Raw genomic sequence first — 19977 nt, forward strand, 5'->3', positions numbered from 1 at the left:
GCTAATCTGACTTCCTTAGGGGCCGGGACCTCTAGGGTGCTGCTATTTATTTGCTTCTGGGAATGATTTTGTCCCCCCGACAAGAGGACTGCTTTCATGAAACAAGATGGTCTGCAGTTCTCACTCGCAGGGATGCCAACAGGATTTCGTGGGCCCTGGTAAACAGTTTCTGGGTTGTACCTACCCACACCTGCAATCTATTGGCAAGAACTGATCCTTAGGCCTATGTATTAACTTTCCCTAGCCTACCTCACAGGGCTGTTGCAAAGCTAAAAGGGGTGGGGGGTGGGGAAGGCAATGTACTCAACCCTGTGCTTCTGGGAGCAAAAGCAAGCTTGAAATATATAGTGCCATTGATGGAAAGAAAACTAAACATGCACACATGCACACGCCCTTCGTTTTAACTGCAAGACTTAGGGAGTCCGAATATTTACAGAATACAAAAACACAAAAAAGTTGGCAACCCTGGTAAATAAAAACAACCAAAAAATACTCTTAAGTACATGCAGTTTCACAACTTTGGTGTCTGGGCTACCGACTCCAAGTCTAGCCTACCTCAAAGGACTGCTGTGAAAGTTTAAAGGGGGGGGAGACAAGATTGTATTTTTAATGTTTTGTTGGAAGCCACCCAGAGTGGCTGGAGAAACCCAGCCAGATGGGCGGGGTATAAATAAATTATTATTATTATTATTATTATTATTATTATTATTATTATTATTATTAACAGCCTTGAGCTCCTGGGATGAGAGAAATACACAAATACATAATGCCATTCAGGTAAAGAGGAAGAAAAAAAAACATTTACAGTGCCAGAAAACCAGCCCTCTTTGCTTGTACTGCAACATACCCATATCCTGGAAATAACCCTGGAAATGTAAAAATGCATCCACTGCATTATTGCAAAAACCAGTTGGTCAATGCAAAATGATGGTTTAAAAATCAGTATTAGCTTCCTACTAAATAACACCAGTAGCACCTAAGTAAATTCTGCCTAATTGCTTTTAAAATAGGATTGAAGGAAGTGAGGGGCAGATTAACAACATAATCCTATGTCTACTCAAAAGTAAATCCTGTTCACTTCCATGGGGTTTACTCCCAGGTAAATGGGATTAGGGTTGCAGCCTTGCACTCGGGAAAGGGAGTCTAGGATGCTGGGAAGGAGCAGATTCAAGGCACTCTCAGAATTAGAGAAGTAAACTGGACTGTTCAGCAGAACAGGGAAGAGCGAAACTTGTATAGCTCTTTATATTTAGAAAACAGCTATCAGCACATTTTAATGGCATCATTAACTGCATGTGCACTTTTAGATTTCTCTTCAAGAATTATTTGATGGACAAAAAGCACAATATGCTGCTCTTTCACATTTCAATGCCTCATGTGCACACTTGGAAATGGAAAAGAGAATCGGCACGCATGCTGCAGTCCTCAAATGTTCAGAAGTCTTAAATTCATTAAGCAGGGAGATACGCTTTTGATCTGGTTTTGCTGTGCACATCCTCCCAAGAATAAAGGAAACGAAGACCCAAAGGTTCACAAATCAGGCAAGAGGGCGCACCGGGAAAGGGAAGGGAGAGAAAAAGTGGGACATGCTTCTCACACCACATTCTCCCACTCTCCCCACCTTTAGTTGTGATTTGTGCATTGGCAGTGGGTTGACCCTAGATGACCCTTGGGGGTCGCTTCCAACTCTACTGGAGCTGAAGGCTCCAAAAACAGCAGCTGTCGTTATGCGGCATGGATTTGCTGCAGAAGAGTCCTGCTTTGCACTTAATTTAAAGGAAAAGAAAACAGCACACCTTCAGACTGAAGATACTAGAGAATGCTAGAGAAACGTTGAGCGCAACCCGGCAGCTACGCTGTGAAAAATGGCAGGCTGCTTGGTGTTTTGGTGTTCAACGTTCATGCGTTTTTGGAGGGATGAGGCGCATGACGCAATCACTCCCCAGAGATTCTTACAGTCCCACTGCCCTCTGGAGATGGAAATGTGTATGACTTCACTCTCTCCGCTGCTGAATTTACTGCTAACATTTTAACAAGGCATCCCCAAAAAGGTGGTTGTTGTTGTTGTTAAACCAAATCGAGGAGAACATCTGTTGCAGATTTTCTAGGTACAGTCATACCTCGGGTTGCGCTCGCTGCGGGTTGCGCATTTTCGGGATACGGGTGCACCAAACCCGGAAGTACTGGAACGGGTTACTTCTGTGTTTCGGCGCTCGAGCAGAAGCGCTAAATCATGTTTTGCGCATGCGCAGAAGCGCCGAAAGGCGTCGTGCGTGTGCACAGACGCAGCGGCGCGGGTTACGAATGACCCTCCCACACGGATCACGTTCGCTACCCGAGCGTCCACTGTACAGATATTTTCCGCCCTCTGAAATATAAATAAGGTGAGGGCCATCCCAGCAAACAGAGATCGGGAAGCACACAGAGGCTACAAGCAATGACTCTTGGTGTGAAGAGAGGGAGAGTCACCATTTCCAGAGGGATCTCCTTTTGCAGGAAAAACAATATTGTGGCACCTTCAAAGTCTAGCACATTTCTTATGGCAAGATGGGCTCCACTCCATCAGAAGCACAAAGTCAGTATCCTGCGTTGTAGGTACATATATTACAGAGTGGTAAATAGTGAGGTCAGAAGGAAATGAAATCATAGAATCAGAGGAGAGGGGAGTTGGAGGAGTTGGCAAGGGTCATCTAGCCTGACCCTCTGCAGTGCAAGAATCTTTTGCCCAACGTGGGACTCGAACCCGCAACCCTGAGATTAAAAGAGTATCGTGCTCTACCAACTGAGCGAAATGCACACAGGGCCATAATAGCGTTATAAACAGGACTCCCTTGCGAAAGGTGTTCAAAAAACCTGACTAGTTTTGCTGGTGAAAACACGGAGAGCATATGAGGGCTTGACCCTTGCTGCTTTGGGTCTCCCAAACCTCTTTGCCCAGCGACACCAAACCTTCCCTGCAACGCAAGTCAGAGTCTACAACCCAAATGCAGAGTGCTTGGTGGCAGCTGATTTGGGGTTATTTCTGCACCAGCTAACTAAGCCCAGGCAACAGGCAGCCTGGGGGGGGGGTACCCCTCGCCGCAATGGCGCATCCACCACACTGACACACACACACACCCCGCCACACAGTGCACTTTATTTATTTAATGAAATGCTCAAACGCTTCTCAGGGGGGGTTGCTGGGTTGGAGTCAGTCTGGACTCCTACACACAGACACAGACACACACAGACACACACAGACACACACACACACACACACTCCCTGCCACTCCTGCGTGGGCCAGGACCGCTTGAAACCAAACAAACAACAGGCGTGGTGTTTATTTTTGCAAGCCACATTATTATGATTCCAAACTGTTTGTTGCTGCAGCGCCTGACTGCAAATAATGGGGGGATAACAACAAGCATACTCTTTGCTCGCTCTCCCCCCCCCAACAACTTGCTCATAAATGTCACCCACCCCATTCCTGCAACAGGATAGGGCCCCCCCCCTAACTGCAATTTACAAGCCGGCAATTGTCTCCGGCAACTCAATGGCTCGTCTTGTCTCGATAAAATACGCCCGGCGTTTGACGCACGAAGCGCCTTCGAAATTCAATCAGTTATGCGCAGGCTAAAGCCAGAGGGGGGGTGGGGGGGTGGGGAACCCTGGCCCCCGTTGCCTCGGCAACCAATGCCCCTGTATTAAAGGAGTGTAGGTTTACTTGCCAAATACAAGAGGAGATTAGCCAAGAAAAGCCCTGGGCTTTTCTCTCAAGGATGGGCATCCAAGCGCCCTCCACTCGGCGCAAGCGGACTAATGTCATTAGCGAAAATGTCTCTTGGCGCATCAGGGCGAGGGGAAAGGGGGCAGACGTGGCTGGAGAGAAAAGGCTTTTTTCCCCCTGAAAGCCAATTCCATCGCTTAGCAACCGCCCGGGCAGCCTGGCAGAATGCAACCCTTGTTCGCAGGCTTTGAGTTCTGCTCAGTAAATTATGTTTTACGCAGCCGGGGAGGGCGGCCGCGGTGCAGAGCAAGGGTTGGGGGGCCCTCTCTCCAAACCAGCTCAGACAAACAAATCCCCTCCATGGGCTCGCAGGCCGCCACCGCCCCCCCCCCCCAATTTCCTGGCTCCAGCCAAAGCAGGGGAGGGGGGGATGCTGTGGGAACCGGGTGCGAGGCGGAGCAGACGGGCGGCTGCCAGAAAAAACGAGGCCCCGGAACAAAAGCGCTGGCCTGACCGTCGGTGGCAGACGGACTGATGGATACGGCCAAGTCTGCCTCTCCCTTTCTGAAGCGCAAGGAGGGAGGGTTCTCTCCGCCAAGCCCAACGCATGTGCCTCGGAGAGCATCAGCAGCGCATCAGAAGAGGCAAGCAGGCTGCAGGGCCACCAGCGAGCATGGTAAGGCACATAAACCCGGACAACACCAATACTGGCCCCAACAACATCAATCACACCATCTCAGGAGTATTTAATTGCTCATCTTCCAACATTGTGTATGCAATCAAATGTCAACAGTGCCCTTCAGCTCTCTATATTGGACAAACAGGCCAAACCCTACGCCAAAGGATAAATGGACATAAATCTGATATCAGGAATCACAGGACAGAGAAACCAGTAGGAGAACACTTCAATCTCCCAGGACATTCTATAAAAGATCTCAAAGTAGCTGTCTTAATACAAAGAAATTTCAGAAATAGACTGGAAAGAGAAGTGGCTGAATTGCAACTAATCACCAAACTTAAAACCATGGAGAAACCTGGTCTGAACAAAGACTGTGGATTCTTATCTCATTATACGTAACAAAGCTATCTTTAGCCCTTGCCTTTCCCTGTAACACCAAATTGCAGTTGTCAACAGGTTTTCCACACCTATCAGCCGATCACCCATTCCCACCACCCTTCTGAGTAACACCCCTCCCCACCCTCTCACTATATATAAGGGTCTGGTGACTTCCGTTTCAGTGTATCTGAAGAAGTGTGCATGCACACCAAAGCTCATACCAACAACAAACTTAGTTGATCTCTAAGGTGCAAAGGAATTTTTTATTTTATTTTGTTTTGACCATGGGAAGGCATGTGTGCCTTGCGAGCTTGGCTATGAATTTAAGGAGAGCTCTGCAAATTCTATAATTTTTTTAAAATAATAATTTTTTATTATTTTCTTCCTTTAACGTCTTTCAACAATACAATATCCAACAATCCAACAATTAGCTCTGCCGAACTTTTGACTCCCCTCCCTCCCTTCAACAGGTAATTTATTTCAATCCACTCGCACACTTTAATCTTTATCTATAATCCACATTGTAGGATTTATTTCAATCCTGCTAGTGTCTTCAAATTTTTACAATCATCATTTAAATAAACTGTAAATTTACTCCAGTCTCTATGGAATTTCAAATCACCCTGGTCTCGGATTCTGCAAGTCAGTTTGGCCATTTCTGCATATTCCATCATCTTCGTCTGCCGCTCCGCAATAGTAGGTAACTCTTGTAACTTCAATTTTTGGGCCAACAAAATTCTCGCCACCCCTGTGGCATACATAAATAGTCTTTGATCTACCTTTGCAATTTCATTGCCCATCAAACCCAGCAAAAAGGCTTCAGGTTTTTTGGGAAATGTATACCTAAACTTCTTCAGTTCATTGTAGATCATCTCCCAAAATGCTTTCACTTTATCACAAGTCCACCACATATGGTAAAAGTCTCCGTCTGATTCCTAACATTTCCAGCATGCTTTATCCTTCATTCTGTTCTGGAATTAAGATGCCTTCGCTCTTGGCTCTACCTCTCTCAAACTCAGATGCATGCACCAGCCCTTCCCAGGTCTCAGCAACATCAGTTGGTGTGCAAAAATCCCTTCCTGAACCAAATCCTGTGCACATTTTAATGATACGGGTCATTTTTCCATGTGGGACTCCTAAACTTAAAAACTACCGGTAGCCAGTGGGCAACACAGTGGAACTTCAGTTGTCAAACATGATCCGTTCCAGAAGACCGTTCAACTTCCGAAACATTTGACAACCAAGGTGCAAAGGGCGGTCAGCAAATTTGATTGAGAAAATGGAGAAACACTCCTCGGAAGCCTTCCGAAAAGCGTTCGGAAACGGAAGTAATTGCTTCCGGGTTTTCAGCGTTTGAAAGCTGAAATGTTCGGCTACTGAAATGCTCAAAAACCGAGGTTCCGCTTTTTCCCACGGAGGAGGGAGGTGAACAGATCACATGGTCTTGATTTTGTGAGCTACATCCAGTGATGTTAACGCTGCATAGGCTTTCCGCCTCGACATGGCGCTGCCACACATAATTCACGCTCCCAATATTTTGTGCAAAGCTTCTGTTCAATTTGGCAAATGGACCGGACTCCCTGACCCTTCAAACCCAACAGCAATGTGAGTCGTCAGTTAATTCAGCTACGGGTTTGATGTTTCATCATGTGTCTCTCGTTCCTTTTCCTTCTCTGTTGCACAGCACACCCATGTACAACTCAAAACAAGTGCCACAAAACAGCGGCTCATTTTGGCTCATTATGCTAGAAAAGGGGGGACCCATGACCCCAAATACATTATTTTTTTATGAGTGCTTGGCGGTAGACCACGTGGTTTGCATATGGACTATCCCAGCTTCGGTTCTGGGCATTTGTTGTTTAAAAGGAACCACATTGCAAACCCTGTGAAAAGACTCTTGGCCAAGACTCTTAAGAGCTGCTGCCGGTCAGAACCAAGAACGCTGAGCTCAATGGTTCAATGGGCTCACCCATTATATGGCAGCTTCCTACTTTCCCCTTCTAGGGCTGCTTCCAAAAGGAAGTTTATGGTAGAATCCAGTGTGGCTCATTCGTGTGATTTTATTTTTGCGGTACCCACACAGGGCTGTTGGGACCGAAAAGGCCAGACAACATTGGATACAGATTCTCCCTCTAACATGGAAAAAATAACCCATTAAATGTCCACAGTCGCTGCTGGTGGGAGGGACCTTTCGTGGTGTGTGGGTAGGCTCTCTGGCCATTTTCCTACTTCCTTTTGCTCCTCACCTGAGCACAACCTGCGCCATTTTGTTCTCAGCGGCCTATTGCCACAGAGCATCCCATGATCACAATTCCACTACCTCCCTCGGAGGAGCCCGTTTGCTCAAGATCTCCACAAGGTACACATCGCATCAAAGTGATTTCAGGGCCGTTTCCACAAAATGCAGCAAATAGGGAATAGTCCGGCTTTAAAAATAAGAGCAATAATGGAGAGGTCTTGAGCAAGACCTGTTTTTCACTCTTGGGCAAGCTATGGTTAGGCACTCTTGGACAACAGCTGAGCATTGAAAACAGAACAAGACACCCAGAAATGGTTATTACCAGCACTAGCAAAAGAAAAAGCCTTCATTTTGCCCAGACACTCTCTCTCTCTCTCTCTCTCTCTCTCAACTATCTATAGTTCAAAACAGGGTGGATTTGATTTAAGTCAAAAATCCGATTTTTTAATTATTTTTTATTTAAATCAGATTTTTTAAAATTTATATCAGATTTTTTAAAATTTAAATCCACCCTGAGCCTTACTGACTAGTGATTTAAATCATGATTTAGATCAGTTTGATTTAAATCAAATCCACCCTGGTTCAAAATGTACCCGTGTAGGGGTCGGCAAAGTTTTTGTGGCTTGGGCCGGTTCATGGTCCCGCAGACGCCACGGTGGGCCGGAGTGTGCACGCCTATGCGCACGCAGGTGCAAACGCTATTTCTCACGCTTCTTCCGGCACGGAGGAGGCGTGCGCAGCTTCCCATTGGCTGCAGGAGCTTCCTGCACAGCCAATGGGAAGCCGGCCAGCGTCGCAGAAGGCGGTCCCCGCTCTCCTCCGCATCGGTTTAGCGTGGCGCACGGGAGCCGACCGAGTGGGCAACGGGGGTCCATGGGCCGGTTAAACAACCCCCATGGGCCGCTTGTGGCCCATAGGCCTTAGGTTGCCGACCTGCTCTACCACCACTGCCAACACATCATTCAGGAATGTAACTTCTACTAGGAGTTCTTGAGGAAGAAGTGGGACTCTTCAGGACAGCTCTAAGACAATTTTCCTCAAATGACCCAGCAAAGCTAAACAGGGAAGCAGATATTCCAGAGGCAGGACCATGAAACAGGGACTGTCCTGGATAAATATGCACAGCTGGAGTTTATGCCCTTAAAAATTAAAATAAAATACACACGCACAGAGGTTGTCACAGCCAAGCAAACAGAAAACAAAGCAGTATTTTTTAGGTCCAGTTGCTAGATCAAGTCTTATTCCTGCCCCCTCCCCAGCAACCGCCTCTTTAGACACACACATCCGCTGAATAAACAGGTTTTGGGCTTCACTCCACGCCCACCCCAAAGTGCCCCACCTCCCAAAAAAAGCTGGGCTGTGCCACGGGGTGGACCTGCCAAAAGCCACTGGCCCTGCCTACATCCCAGACCCATCAAAGCCAGCTGGACACCAGCCTCCTGGGTCGGCCAACACTTCCAATAAATTGCTTTTCTCAAAAAAAGAAGAAGTCGCCGAGTGACCAACATTATGGAGAACCTAAGTGGCTTGTGCAGCTGCACACAGACACAACCCTCAAAATTACGCAGGCTAAAAGATGGCTACCACCTCCAAGGGCAGATTTTCAGCTTGTTTTGAACAGCTGTGGTCAAGGAGAGATTATTTTCCTCCCAAAATGCAGGACTGACCCAGCTAGAAGGAACCTGCGGTCATTTTGCATCATTCCCTACTGAGCACAGAAGGGCTTTCTTGTGAGTAAGCATAGATAGGGTCAGGCAGGACTGAACAACAAAAAGTCTCTCTCATTTACAGTGTATACTGCACATATTTTCTCTCCCCAAAATAATAACCATTTATTACTCCTTTTTTGTGATACGACAGTGACACCCAATGGCCAGTCCAATTCATTGCAAGTTCAGGAGATGCCCTCCCGGCCTGTTGCATCAGTTTCTTCCTTGTGGGAAATAAAAATTTAACCAGCCTCCACTCAGTAAGGAAAGAGCCACGGGGGATTACGGCACCTCTCGTAAAAAATTAAATGTGGCAGCTCACAGATAAAGAGGTGCTTGTTCCAGGGGCGAAAGGGATAGAGAGAGAAGCTCAGAGCCTTTGAAAGCCAGAGGGGAGAGACCTTCGCAACCACGTCTCTGTGCAAGGACTTTGGGACGTATGCAAAGGGCAGAAACAAACACAGACCCCCTTTGCATCCTAGGAGAGCTTTCAGGCTTAAACACACACCTTTCCAGCCGAGGGAGTTATTGCTATCACTATTGGTTATTAAATTTATCAGCCGCCTTCTCTCACCGCAGGCAAATCGAGGTGTCTTTGCAAAACCACAAAAAACCACATATATTCCGTAGGACCAATGAGTTGGGGGGGGGGGTGTTTGCTGTGAACTCAAAAAGAAAGGATGATCTTAATTCCGCAACAGGAAAAATACTGAAATCTGCATGTAAACTATAAACCCCAATGTCCATAAAGCTCATTCGTTTGCATAATTTGTTTTGCATCGTACAGTCCTGGGAAAGAACAACAGGCCATGCTGGGCACCAGAGCCCCCTCTCAAGACCAACAGAAGCCTCCCAGCACATCACCCCACACCTGACCTTCACCCCACACCTGCTTGGCACCGCAGCACAAGGCACCTGTCTTGGCCAACCTAACACCCCCTAGACATTGGGACTACAACGTCCGGCCGCCAGCCTCAGCCACAGACGTCTAGCTTTGGCAGTGAGCTGGGTGAGCTCTGGGTCCCCTTCTGAACCTATGACCCCACAGCAGCTGTGCAACGCCCGCTGGACACAGTCCCACAAGCAATGCCCGCCCAGCCTGATCCATCTAATTCGGGGTCGGCAACCTAAGGCCTAAACTGGCGCGGAGCAGAGCAGGGACCGCTTTTTGCGACGCTGGGTGGCCGGCTTCCCATTGGCTGCAGAAAGCTCCTGCAGTCAATGGGAAGCTGCGCACGCCTCCTCCAAGCCGGAAATAGCGTTTGCGCATGCATGCATGCACGCGCACTCTGGCTCACCACGGCATCTGCGGGACCGTGAACACAAAACTTTGCCGACCCCTGATCGAATTCCTGCATTGCAGGGAGTTGCACGAGCTAAGCCTTCGGTTCCCCCCCCCCACCCTCCAATTCTACGATCACCTGCTACCCGCCAGAGAATGCCCATCGGGTGACCTACCTTTGACGTTGCTCAGGGAGAGGGCGCGATCGCGGTCCGCCAGCCCCGGCCCCACCTTGCCGCTGCCGCCGCCACTGTTGTCCTTCTGCCTCGCCACGGCCACGGCGATGCCCACGGGGAGGTGCCGCACTTCTCCCTCCCCCTGCGACCCGATGCTCTCGCGCCCAAAGGACTTGGCGCTCTCGGGGCGCTCGGGCTCCCTCTTCAGCTGTTTGCTGGCCTGCTGGGGCAGCAGCTGCTGGATCCTGGCCGAGGCCTGCAGGGCGGGGTCGGCCTTCATGTGCCCCAAACCCCCAAAGGGGCTCTTCTTGCCGCTGCCCGGCCGAGCTGCCGCCGCCTCCTTGGCGAAGCTGCCGCTGTACTTGATGAGGCTCTGCATGGCCGAGCCTTCTCCGTGAGAGGTAGGGTGGAGGCCTTCGGCACTCCGAGTCGCTGTCACCACGGTCCTCTGCAGGCCTCCGGGGTCGAGGTACGCCTTCTTAGCTTCCTCCTCCGCCCGGCTGGCCTGGTTGTGCTGCGCTGCCAACACCGCCATCTGCGTGGTGGCAAAGTTGCCCATGTCAAAAGGTTTCCATTTCTGCTCAGAGGGCTTGGGGGGCTGGCCGTGGTCCAGGTGCTGCCCCCGGGACGAGGAGGACGAAGAAGAAGAAGAGGAAGAAGAGTCCAAAGTGCCATAGATCTTTGCCGCGTCCTTGCAGCCGGGCCGCGGAAACCGGTCCCTCTCGCTGGAGCGATGCTCTGGCTCCAGGCCCGGCTTGAGCAAGTCTTTGGAGGCGAGGAAGTCGCCCCTGCTTTCGGGGGAGGCGAGCCGGGGCCTGTTGAGGAACGTCTCCGGGGGCCCCTGCTTCCTGAGCGCCGTGGAGGTGGCCCGGATGACGGAGCCCTTCTCGCGCAGAACCTCCATCCTCCTGGAGTCGCCGTGAGCCGTAAAGTCCGGGGGCAGCAGGCTGCGGGCGCCGTCGCCCAAGCACCTCTCGGGCAAGGCCTGGAGGACGCCCACCCGGGCGGCCGGGGGGTCCTTCTCCTTCACCTTGCCGCCGCCGTTGTCCCGGGCCTGCGAGGCGATCTGGATGGGCCCGCTGCGCTCGTCGTAAGCCTCCACGGAAGGCACAAAGGTGGGCGCGATGACCTTGTGCTCCCTGCCGGGCTCCTTTGCCAGGGGGAAGATGGTGTACATGTTGGAATGGACCGGCTGCGGGGGGAAGGCGGAGGAAGCGGGGGCCAGCTTCCCCGGTTGGCCTGGAGAGGGGCAGCTGCAGGCCACGTGCAAAGCGGCCGCCCCCGCCCCGGAATCCCCCCTCCGCAGCCGCTCCGAGTGCGAGGAAGGCCTCATGTTCTCGTCGTGCCGCGCGGGGTCCCTGGCGCAGCGGTCCTGCTCCGAGCCCAGCGCTTTCCCCAGAGGGTCCCCTCCGCCGTTGCAGTTGCTGAGCGAGGAGGTCTGCAGCGGGTTCTTGAACTTTGGTTCTCCGCCGTGGGCGCCGCGGCTCGGCGCATGCTCAGCCAGGAAGGGGGGCAGCGGCTGCTCCCCGGTCCTGGCGCCTTTGTCGGGGCCGTTCACTTTCCTGTCGCTGTCGGGCTTGGTGTCCTGGGTGAGGTCCACCACGCTCTGCGGCCTGGGCTCCTCCCGGGCCTTGCCCTCCTTCTTGGGGCCGGCCAGGAGGACCTCGCCCCGGCATGCCCTCTCCTTGCCGACGTCCCTGGCGCCGTCCTTCGAGGCCCTGGGCAGGTGCCCAAGTTCCTTCTCGCGGTGGAGGGCGCTGGGCCCGTGGCCGGCTGCCGTCCTCGAGGGGGGGCCCTGGGGGTGCAGGGGGGGCTGCCCTGTGTGGCCGCCAAGATAAAACCCATCTGCAAAACAAGGAACAGACTTAGGCAGAGAGCTTGCAGAGGAAAACGTTATTGTACAGATTCAAAATGCCGCAGGGACTCAAACAATGTGATAATTCCAACGAAATCCGGCATGACTTAATTGTATATGCATAATAATGAAGAACGTGGCAGGGGTGTGTTAATGGCACAGATTGGCATATGGAGAGCAGAGATGAGTTTGGGGGGGGTTGTTCACACCATCTGTACCCTAGAACACAGAAAGTAAACAAGTTAACGCAATAAACCAAACACGGCAACGTTAATGGTAAAGTGTATTATAATTTGCCTTGGGTTAGCACCCCGTTAGTTCCTAATATCGAAAAGAGATTATTTTGCTTCGGGGGGGGGGGAGTTCTCAGGTCCTAATGACTTCCATTTACTTTAGTTTCTGTATGCCTGGGACACTTGCTTTTTCCTTCTCGCGTGGATTAGCATGTTGAAATTCAATAATTTAAAAAATGGAAAAATAAAACAAAATATCGTTGTGTGCCGGGGAACCCCAAGTTGACCCAGTGGGGTGACGGGGAAAAGGGTTTAAGCTTTCTGCCTTGCTTGGATACGACTTGCACAATTTCCAGCAGCCCACCTTTTGTGGCATATGCTTGAAAAGGCATGGGTGCACTCATCCTGTACCATGCAAATGTCTCTATGCACATCCCATATACATTCAACACCATATGCGTCCCATACATTCAGCCCGTGTGGCGTGGTGGTTAGAGGGCCGTGCTAAGAGCCGGGAGAGACCAGGGTTCGAATTCCCCACCTGGCCATGACAAAGCTCAGTGTGTGACCTGGGGCCAGGCACTGCCTCTTTCCGCCTAACCTACCTCGCAGGATTGTTGTGGGGAGCAAATAAGGAGGGAGGAAGACCATGCGTACCACTGCCTGAAATGGACCGAGCCTTCTGTCACAGAAGTCTTTGAAATTATGCTTGTTTTGGGAGGAAATCGAGGAGAGAGAGAAAAGATTTTCTCCTCCCCTGGGTCTGGAGGCCACCCAGAAAACAGATTCTGGGTGGAGAAATTGGAGTCTGCCCTTCTCCCAGCGCAGAAATTCATGTCCCAAGATGGGAGGCAACAGACGACCAGCTTAGGCAGCTGGGGGGAAAAGAGGATCGGGCAATTGCAAGGAGAAGAAAGGAGCCATCTCAGGTTACTAGTCCTCAAGATGCCATGGGGCACTTCCAGGACCAGAGGCACCCAGAGGGGTGTGTTCCGCATCCGTGCCGTTTGGGGGCTTCCCGGGGGCAGTTGGGGACCCCAAACAAAGGGTGGGGGGAGCCCGACTCACCTTTTGGAGACTCAAAGAGGTTGTGCTGGCCCAGCTGAGCAAGCAAAGGGCTGCCGCTGTTGTGAGGCTCCAGGTGGCTCAGAGGAATGTATGAGGGATACAGACCGTTGGGAAGGTGGGAGAATCCTGGAAAAGAGGGCAAGAGGAAAGTCAGGTGAAAACCATATTATTATTATTATTATTATTATTATTATTATTATTATTATTACACATCGGTTGGTTTTTAGAAACCCATGTAACACGCAAGAGTGATTAAACGACATCCGCTGAATCCAGCATAGAACAGAAAAGTTCTAAAAATGCATTCCCATTTTTTATGATTAAGAATAAACAAAATAAACCAAAGATGATGAGCATGAAGAAATACTGCCGCAGCAGGTTGAAAGCAGCATAAAGCGGGATGCTGCCACTGACTTTGTTGTTCCAAAACTTTCAAAAAATAAATAAATTAATGTCCATTTCCCCCCATGAATCTGTTACACCGGTCTATATATATGATTTTGTAATAAGTTGACTTAGTCGTAAATTACTATGGATAAAATGTTATTAATCCATTCAGGTATAGGAGGAGATCATATCCCTCACCCCCGCATTTTTGGTGTTATTATCTTAGCAGCAGCTATAAACACTATTTGTTAATTATTTTCCGGAATAACATCGTTTAGATTAGTAGGATACCCTAATGCATCAGGGATACTAGCCTGAAAGTATTCCCAGAATATTACAAAATATTCAGAATCCACGTTTTTAAACGGGAGTGCTAGGGGTCGTCCCACAAGATCTTGCGAGAGCATCCTAAACCAAAGAGGTTTTAAGCTTCATAGAGTTGGACGAGACCCCCAGGGGTCATCTAGTCCAACCCCCTGCAACGCAGGAATCTCATGCCTTGCTTTGATTTAACTCGCGCAATTCAAACCAGCCCGCCTTCATCTGCCTACGGTTGAAATCGAGAAAATGAAATGCTTCTGAGCTGCAAATGCACACAAATGTCCCCTCTGTGCAGCCCATACATTCAGTACCATGTTCATCTCATGCATTCAGGGAGAGTGGCGTAAACGTTCTTATGTCGGGCTAGTATCTGGGAGAGACCAGGGTTCGAATCCCCACTAGGCCACAAAGCTCACTCGGTGACCCTGAGCTCAGTCACCACCTCTCCTCCTAGCCTACCTCAGAGGGTTGTTGTGGGGATTGAATGAGGAGGGAGAGAATCTCATGTACCACCCCGGTGTGGTGCTACTAAATGATGACTGAAACGGGCTAGGATTGCAAAATGGACTATGTCTTCTGTGCCGGAAGTCTCTGAAATTATGCCTGTTGGGAATTGGAGGAGAGAAAAGCTTTCGTCCTCCCCTTGGTCTTGAGGCTACCCAGCAAACAGATTCTGGACAGAGAAAATGAAGGGGGCCACCACCCCAGAACGTCAGTTTACAGAAATTCCTGTCCCAATATCAGAGGCAACAGGCCACTCACACCCTGACTTTGGGAGTGCTGGGGATGCTCAGCCTCGGTCCAGAAGACCTGAAGGAGCGTCTCCACCCCCATCGTTCAGCCCGGACACTGAGGTCCACCTCCAAGGGTCTTCTGGCGGTTCCCTCCCTGCGAGAAGTGAGGTTACAGGGAACCAGGCAGAGGGCCTTCTCGGTGGTGGCACCCGGCCTGTGGAATGCCCTCCCTTCAGATGTCAAGGAAATAAACAACTATCTGACTTTTAGAAGACATCTGAAGGCAGCCCTGTTTAGGGAAGTTTTCAATGTTTGATCTTTTATTGTGTTTATAATAATCTGTTGGGAGCCGCCCAGAGAGGCCCGGCCAGATGGGTGAGGTATACCGTATTTTTCGCTCCATAAGACACACTTTTTTCCTCCTGAAAGGTAAGGGGGGATATCTGTGCGTCTTATGGAGCGAATGGTGGTCCCTGGAGCCGAATTGCCCAGGGGCCAAAAGAGGATCGTGCTTTTTATTTTACAAAGAGAAAAGGGGGTGTTGAAAGGACTCCGCTCAGACAAACTAACGGGAAGAATCCGAGAGCAGCGGGACCAGAAATTCATCAAAGACTGGTTAAAATTTACGAATTATTTGAAAGACAATTTACATCTGAATACGTTAATGGGATTTCAAGAAGTTTTGTAGTGAATGTGTAGAACTATTATTGTAAGTAGGAAAGTAAAGTAAGGGAAATTTCTTTTTTTGATAATGTAAGCAATGGTTGATTAAAGAAGTATAATGCTAAGTAAAAAATCAGAAAGCCATTTGAAGGGATTGACGGAAGTCATGGCTTGACAGCCAAATGGAAAATGTATGAAAATGTTTGTTTAAATATTATTGTAGTAGTTTAGTATAAAAATAATAAAAATTATATATTAAAAAAAAGGACTCCGCTCAGCAGCTGATCAGCAAGAGATCGGGAGAGAAGAGTCCCGGCTCCCTTTCAACCCCGCCCTCCATTGTTGAATGTGCTGCAGAGGGAGGTTGTTTGTTTCCCCAGCTGCATGTGACTGGCTGATTAGATTATCTGTCTGCAAACTGTAGAAACAGCTCCCTTTCCTTAAGAAGCTATAGAAATGTGAGTTGAACCCCATAAAAACGGGGCTTTTCCTCTTTGCTTTTCCCCCTTTGCAAAAGGAGCTTTGCTTTTCCCCCTTTGCAAAAAAAAGCTGCAAAACTTTTAGCTGATCCTCAAAAAAACAGGGCTTTTAGAGGAGGAAAACCAGAAAAATAATTTTTCTTCTTGTTTCCTCTTCTAAAAACGAGGTGCGCCCTATGGTCCAGTGCACCCTATGGAGCGAAAAATACAGTAAGTAATAATAATAATAATAATAATAATAATAATAATAATAATAATATCTCTCTCGCTCTCCAGACTCACTGGTCGCCTGATACAAAGCAGGCCAGCTAGCGGAGGAGGAAACACCTACGTGACTCTCAGCCCTACGTGATTCTCACATACCCCTCGGAACCGAACCCCTGCGTGTGGTGAGCTCTGGCCGCCTAGAAGAGCCCTGAATAAACAAGTAAGCGCAGCATCTGTGAAATTGCAGCATGTGTAGAAATAGCCTCCCCCAGAAGGTCCCAGAGTCGGACAGGACCCTGAAAGCACCTCTCTGTACATGAAGCGCCCCAGACCTTGTGATCACCATTGGAGACCCTTGTCCGTGTGTCCCCTCCGCAAGGGAGGTCTTCAGGGTGGCAACGCAAGGACAGGGCCTGCTCTGCAGCGGTTCCCCATTGGTGGAATGCTCTCCCCAGGGATGCTCGCCTGGCACCTTCATTGCATCTCTTTTGGGGCCAGGCAAAAACATTCCTTTTCAACCAGGACTTGGGCTGTTACCCAATCTATGGGGCGGGAGTGTTATTATCTCTCCTTTCCACACCCCCCCTTTAATATAATTATACAATGGTACCTCGGGTTATGTACCAGATCCGTTCCGGGGTGCCGTTCGCACCCCAAAAAGTCCGTAACCCGAGCAGCGATGTCACGCTTCTGCGCATGTGCGGCCTGCGCTTCTGCACATGCGGCGAAACCCGGAAGTAAACACTTCCGGGTTTGCCGGGTTTGCAACCCGAAAAAACCCAACCCAAAGCGAATGCAACCCGAGGGATGACTGTATTGTGTATTTGTCACGGCTGAAGAACCCCTGAGAAACTCAGATATACAATCTAATCGCCAAATGGCACCTTAAACCTAGGTTATGGTATTATTATTATTTTGCAATTGGGTTTATTATTTCTATGAGTTTCATTACTATATTGCTTCATATTTTAAAGAAAAAAACCTCAAAGCGGTTGACAAGACTTCAAAACATCAGATGAAACGATTCAGAATGGAACAAACTCAAGCTTCCAGGAAAATGTTCCAGATCCTTCTCTTAAGTGTCCTTTTGCTTTCCCCAGCGTCCAGAGATCTCTGTGTGGTCGCAGTTGGACCCGTGCAAAACGCGCCTGGCGCCTGGCTAATTTCTAACACTGCCTGATACCTTGGGCTCATAGTAGACAGGTCAATGAAGACGTCGTGCCAGCGTTCAGCGGCCATGAAAGAGGCAGGTTCCGTGTTAGGAAACGTTAGGGAAAGAATTGAAAACGACACTGGCGATATCACAAGGCCATTGTGCTGCGACCGCGTTTGGAATACTGTGTACAACTCTGGAGACCTCAGAAAAAGTTGAGCAACACCCCTAGGAAGGAAGGTTGCAGCGACTTCCGAGTTTAGAGAAAATGTGAGGGCGCTTATAAAAATTATGCATTGCAAGGAGAAAGTGGGCAGAGAAACGTTTTCCTCCCTCTCTGGTAACACCACCACTTGTGGAGGACTCTCAAAGAAGGGGAGCATTGGGAGATTCAGAACACCTGAAAGAAACCACTTCTTCACGCAACGCCTAGTTGGACTGTGGAACTCCCTCCCACAGGAAACAGTGACGGCCACTCATCTGGATGGCCTTTAAAAGAGGACTGGAGGGATTCATGGAGCAGAGATCCATCGAGGGGTGCTAGCTTTGACAGAAGTGCTCTGTCCTCCACAATTGGAAGAAGCAATGCTTCAAAAGAAGTGTGCATGCACACGAATCTGGAGCAGTGTGCATGCACACAAACGCTCATACCAAGAACAAACTTAGTTGGTCTCTAAGGTGCTACTGGAAAGAATTTTTTATTTTGTTTTGACTATGGCAGACCAACACGGCTGTTGTTGTTGTTCAGTCGTTCAGTCCTTCACTGCCTCTCGCAGTTTGGCCAAACTCATGTTAGTAGCTTCGAGAATACTGTCCAACCATCTCATCCTTTGTCGTCCCCTTCTCCTTGTGCCCTCCATCTTCCCCAACATCAGGGTCTTTTCCAGGGAGTATTCTCTTCTCATGAGGTGGCCAAAGTACTGGAGCCTCAACTTCAGGATCTGCCCTTCCAGTGAGCACTCAGGGCTGATTTCTTTGAGAATGGATAGGTTTGATCTTCTTGCGGTCCATGGGACTCTCAAGAGTCTCCTCCAGCACCATAATTCAAAAGCATCCATTCTTCGGCGATCAGCCTTCTTTATGGTCCAGCTCTCACTTCCGTACATTACTACTGGGAAAACCATAGCTTTAACTATAGGACCTTTGTCGGCAAGGTGATGTCTTTGCTCTTTAAGATGCTGTCTAGGCTACCCACCTGTAACTCAAAAGATGGCTACCCACCTGTAACTCAAAAGACCAGTTACTGGAAACCACAGGAAGGGAGAATCCTGCTTTCTGGATTCGCACAGGCAACTGTTCAACCCCTGTGAGAACGGAGTGCTGGACTAGATGAGCCATTGGCCTGATCCAGCAGGCTTCTTATGACAGATGGCCACCTGTCTGTCGTGGACTCCTTTTCACCCCAGCCAAGGGAAGGAACCAAGTTAAGGCTACTTCGGCTTGCTGGCTTTTTGCCCTGACCACATCTGCCCTGTCTGCCCCCAAAAGCATGCAGAAAAACTGGGGACGGCGTCGCCCGTTAGCGATATTTCACCGCAAAGCAGCTGGCGGGCAGGATGCGTGCAACGGAAGCGAGTCTTGCTTGACGCTGCTGCGCAACCGCGTCGGCCACAACGGCGGGCCTGTGGCTGCAGAAGGGAAGCAGGCGTTGTGGCGCATGGCAGGAACATCCTCGCACATGCTTCCTCCCGAGCGCCCTGCCTGCGCACCATGACCGGCTCCGGCGACGGAGGAAGCGCGCCCACAAGCTTTGAGTGCCTCGTATCTTGAAAGAATTTAACGAACGTGGGTTTCGTGGTCCGGAATGGCAACAGAATGGTGGTCTTCTGGAAGAACAGTTGGCCGGGTTTGGGGCCCCGCTGGATTGGGAGCTTTAGCTGCCCAGGAAACCACAGATCTTGCAAAACAACGCAGAGGATGCGTTATGCAATCTGAGAACGGGAAACGGATTTGCACAGGCCTCGGAGTTGCAATAAGGAGAACATTAGCTAATGCTCTTCCAGGCTGCATCAACAGAAGTCTAGCATCCAGATCAAGGGAAGTCGTAGATCTGCTCTATTCTGCCTCGGTCGGACCACATCTGGAGTCCTGTGTTGAGATCTGGCCACCACAATTTAAGAGGTTGACAAGCTGGAAGGTGTGCAGAGGAGGGCAACCAGGATGAGTCTGGAAGCCAAGCCTTATAGAATCATAGAATAGAATCATAGAATCACAGAATCCTAGAGTTGGAAGAGACCACCAGGGCCACCCAGTCCAACCCGCTGCCAAGCAGGAAACACCATCAAAGCATTCCTGACAGATGGCTGTCAAGCCTCCGCTTAAAGACCTCCAAAGAAGGAGACTCCACCACACTCCTTGGCGGCAAATCCCAGTGTCCAACAGCTCTCACTGTCAGGAAGTTCTTCCTAATGTTTAGGTGCAATCTTCTTTCTTGTAGTTTGAATCCATTGCCCCGTGTCCGCTTCTCTGGAGCAGCAGAAAACAACCTTTCTCCCTCCTCTAGATGACATCCTTTGATATATTTGAACATGGCTATCCTATCACCCCTCAACCTTCTCTTCTCCAGGCTAAACATACCCAGCTCCCTAAGCCGTTCCTCATCAGGCATCGTTTCCAGGCCTTGGACCATTTTGGTTGCCCTCCTCTGGACACGTTCTGAGGAGCGGTTGAGGGAGCTGGGCATGTTTAGCCTAGAAAAGAGGAGACT

The 19977-nt window shown here is 49.7% G+C and overlaps 1 protein-coding gene across 1 annotated transcript in view; it reads right to left on the minus strand.

Moving 5' to 3' along the window:
- Positions 1–19977, minus strand: part of TNRC18 (trinucleotide repeat containing 18) — a 135884-nt gene that overhangs the window by 65771 nt on the left and 50136 nt on the right. The window contains exons 3-4 of the mRNA XM_033167870.1: positions 13327–13452; positions 10171–12015 (exon numbers count right to left, since the gene is read on the minus strand). Coding sequence (XP_033023761.1) covers positions 10171–12015; positions 13327–13452 — 1971 coding nt within the window. The remainder of the gene's footprint in view (positions 1–10170; positions 12016–13326; positions 13453–19977) is intronic.

This window comes from Lacerta agilis, chromosome 13 (assembly GCF_009819535.1).
Source record: "Lacerta agilis isolate rLacAgi1 chromosome 13, rLacAgi1.pri, whole genome shotgun sequence".
In the NCBI taxonomy this organism is placed as follows: domain Eukaryota; kingdom Metazoa; phylum Chordata; class Lepidosauria; order Squamata; family Lacertidae; genus Lacerta; species Lacerta agilis.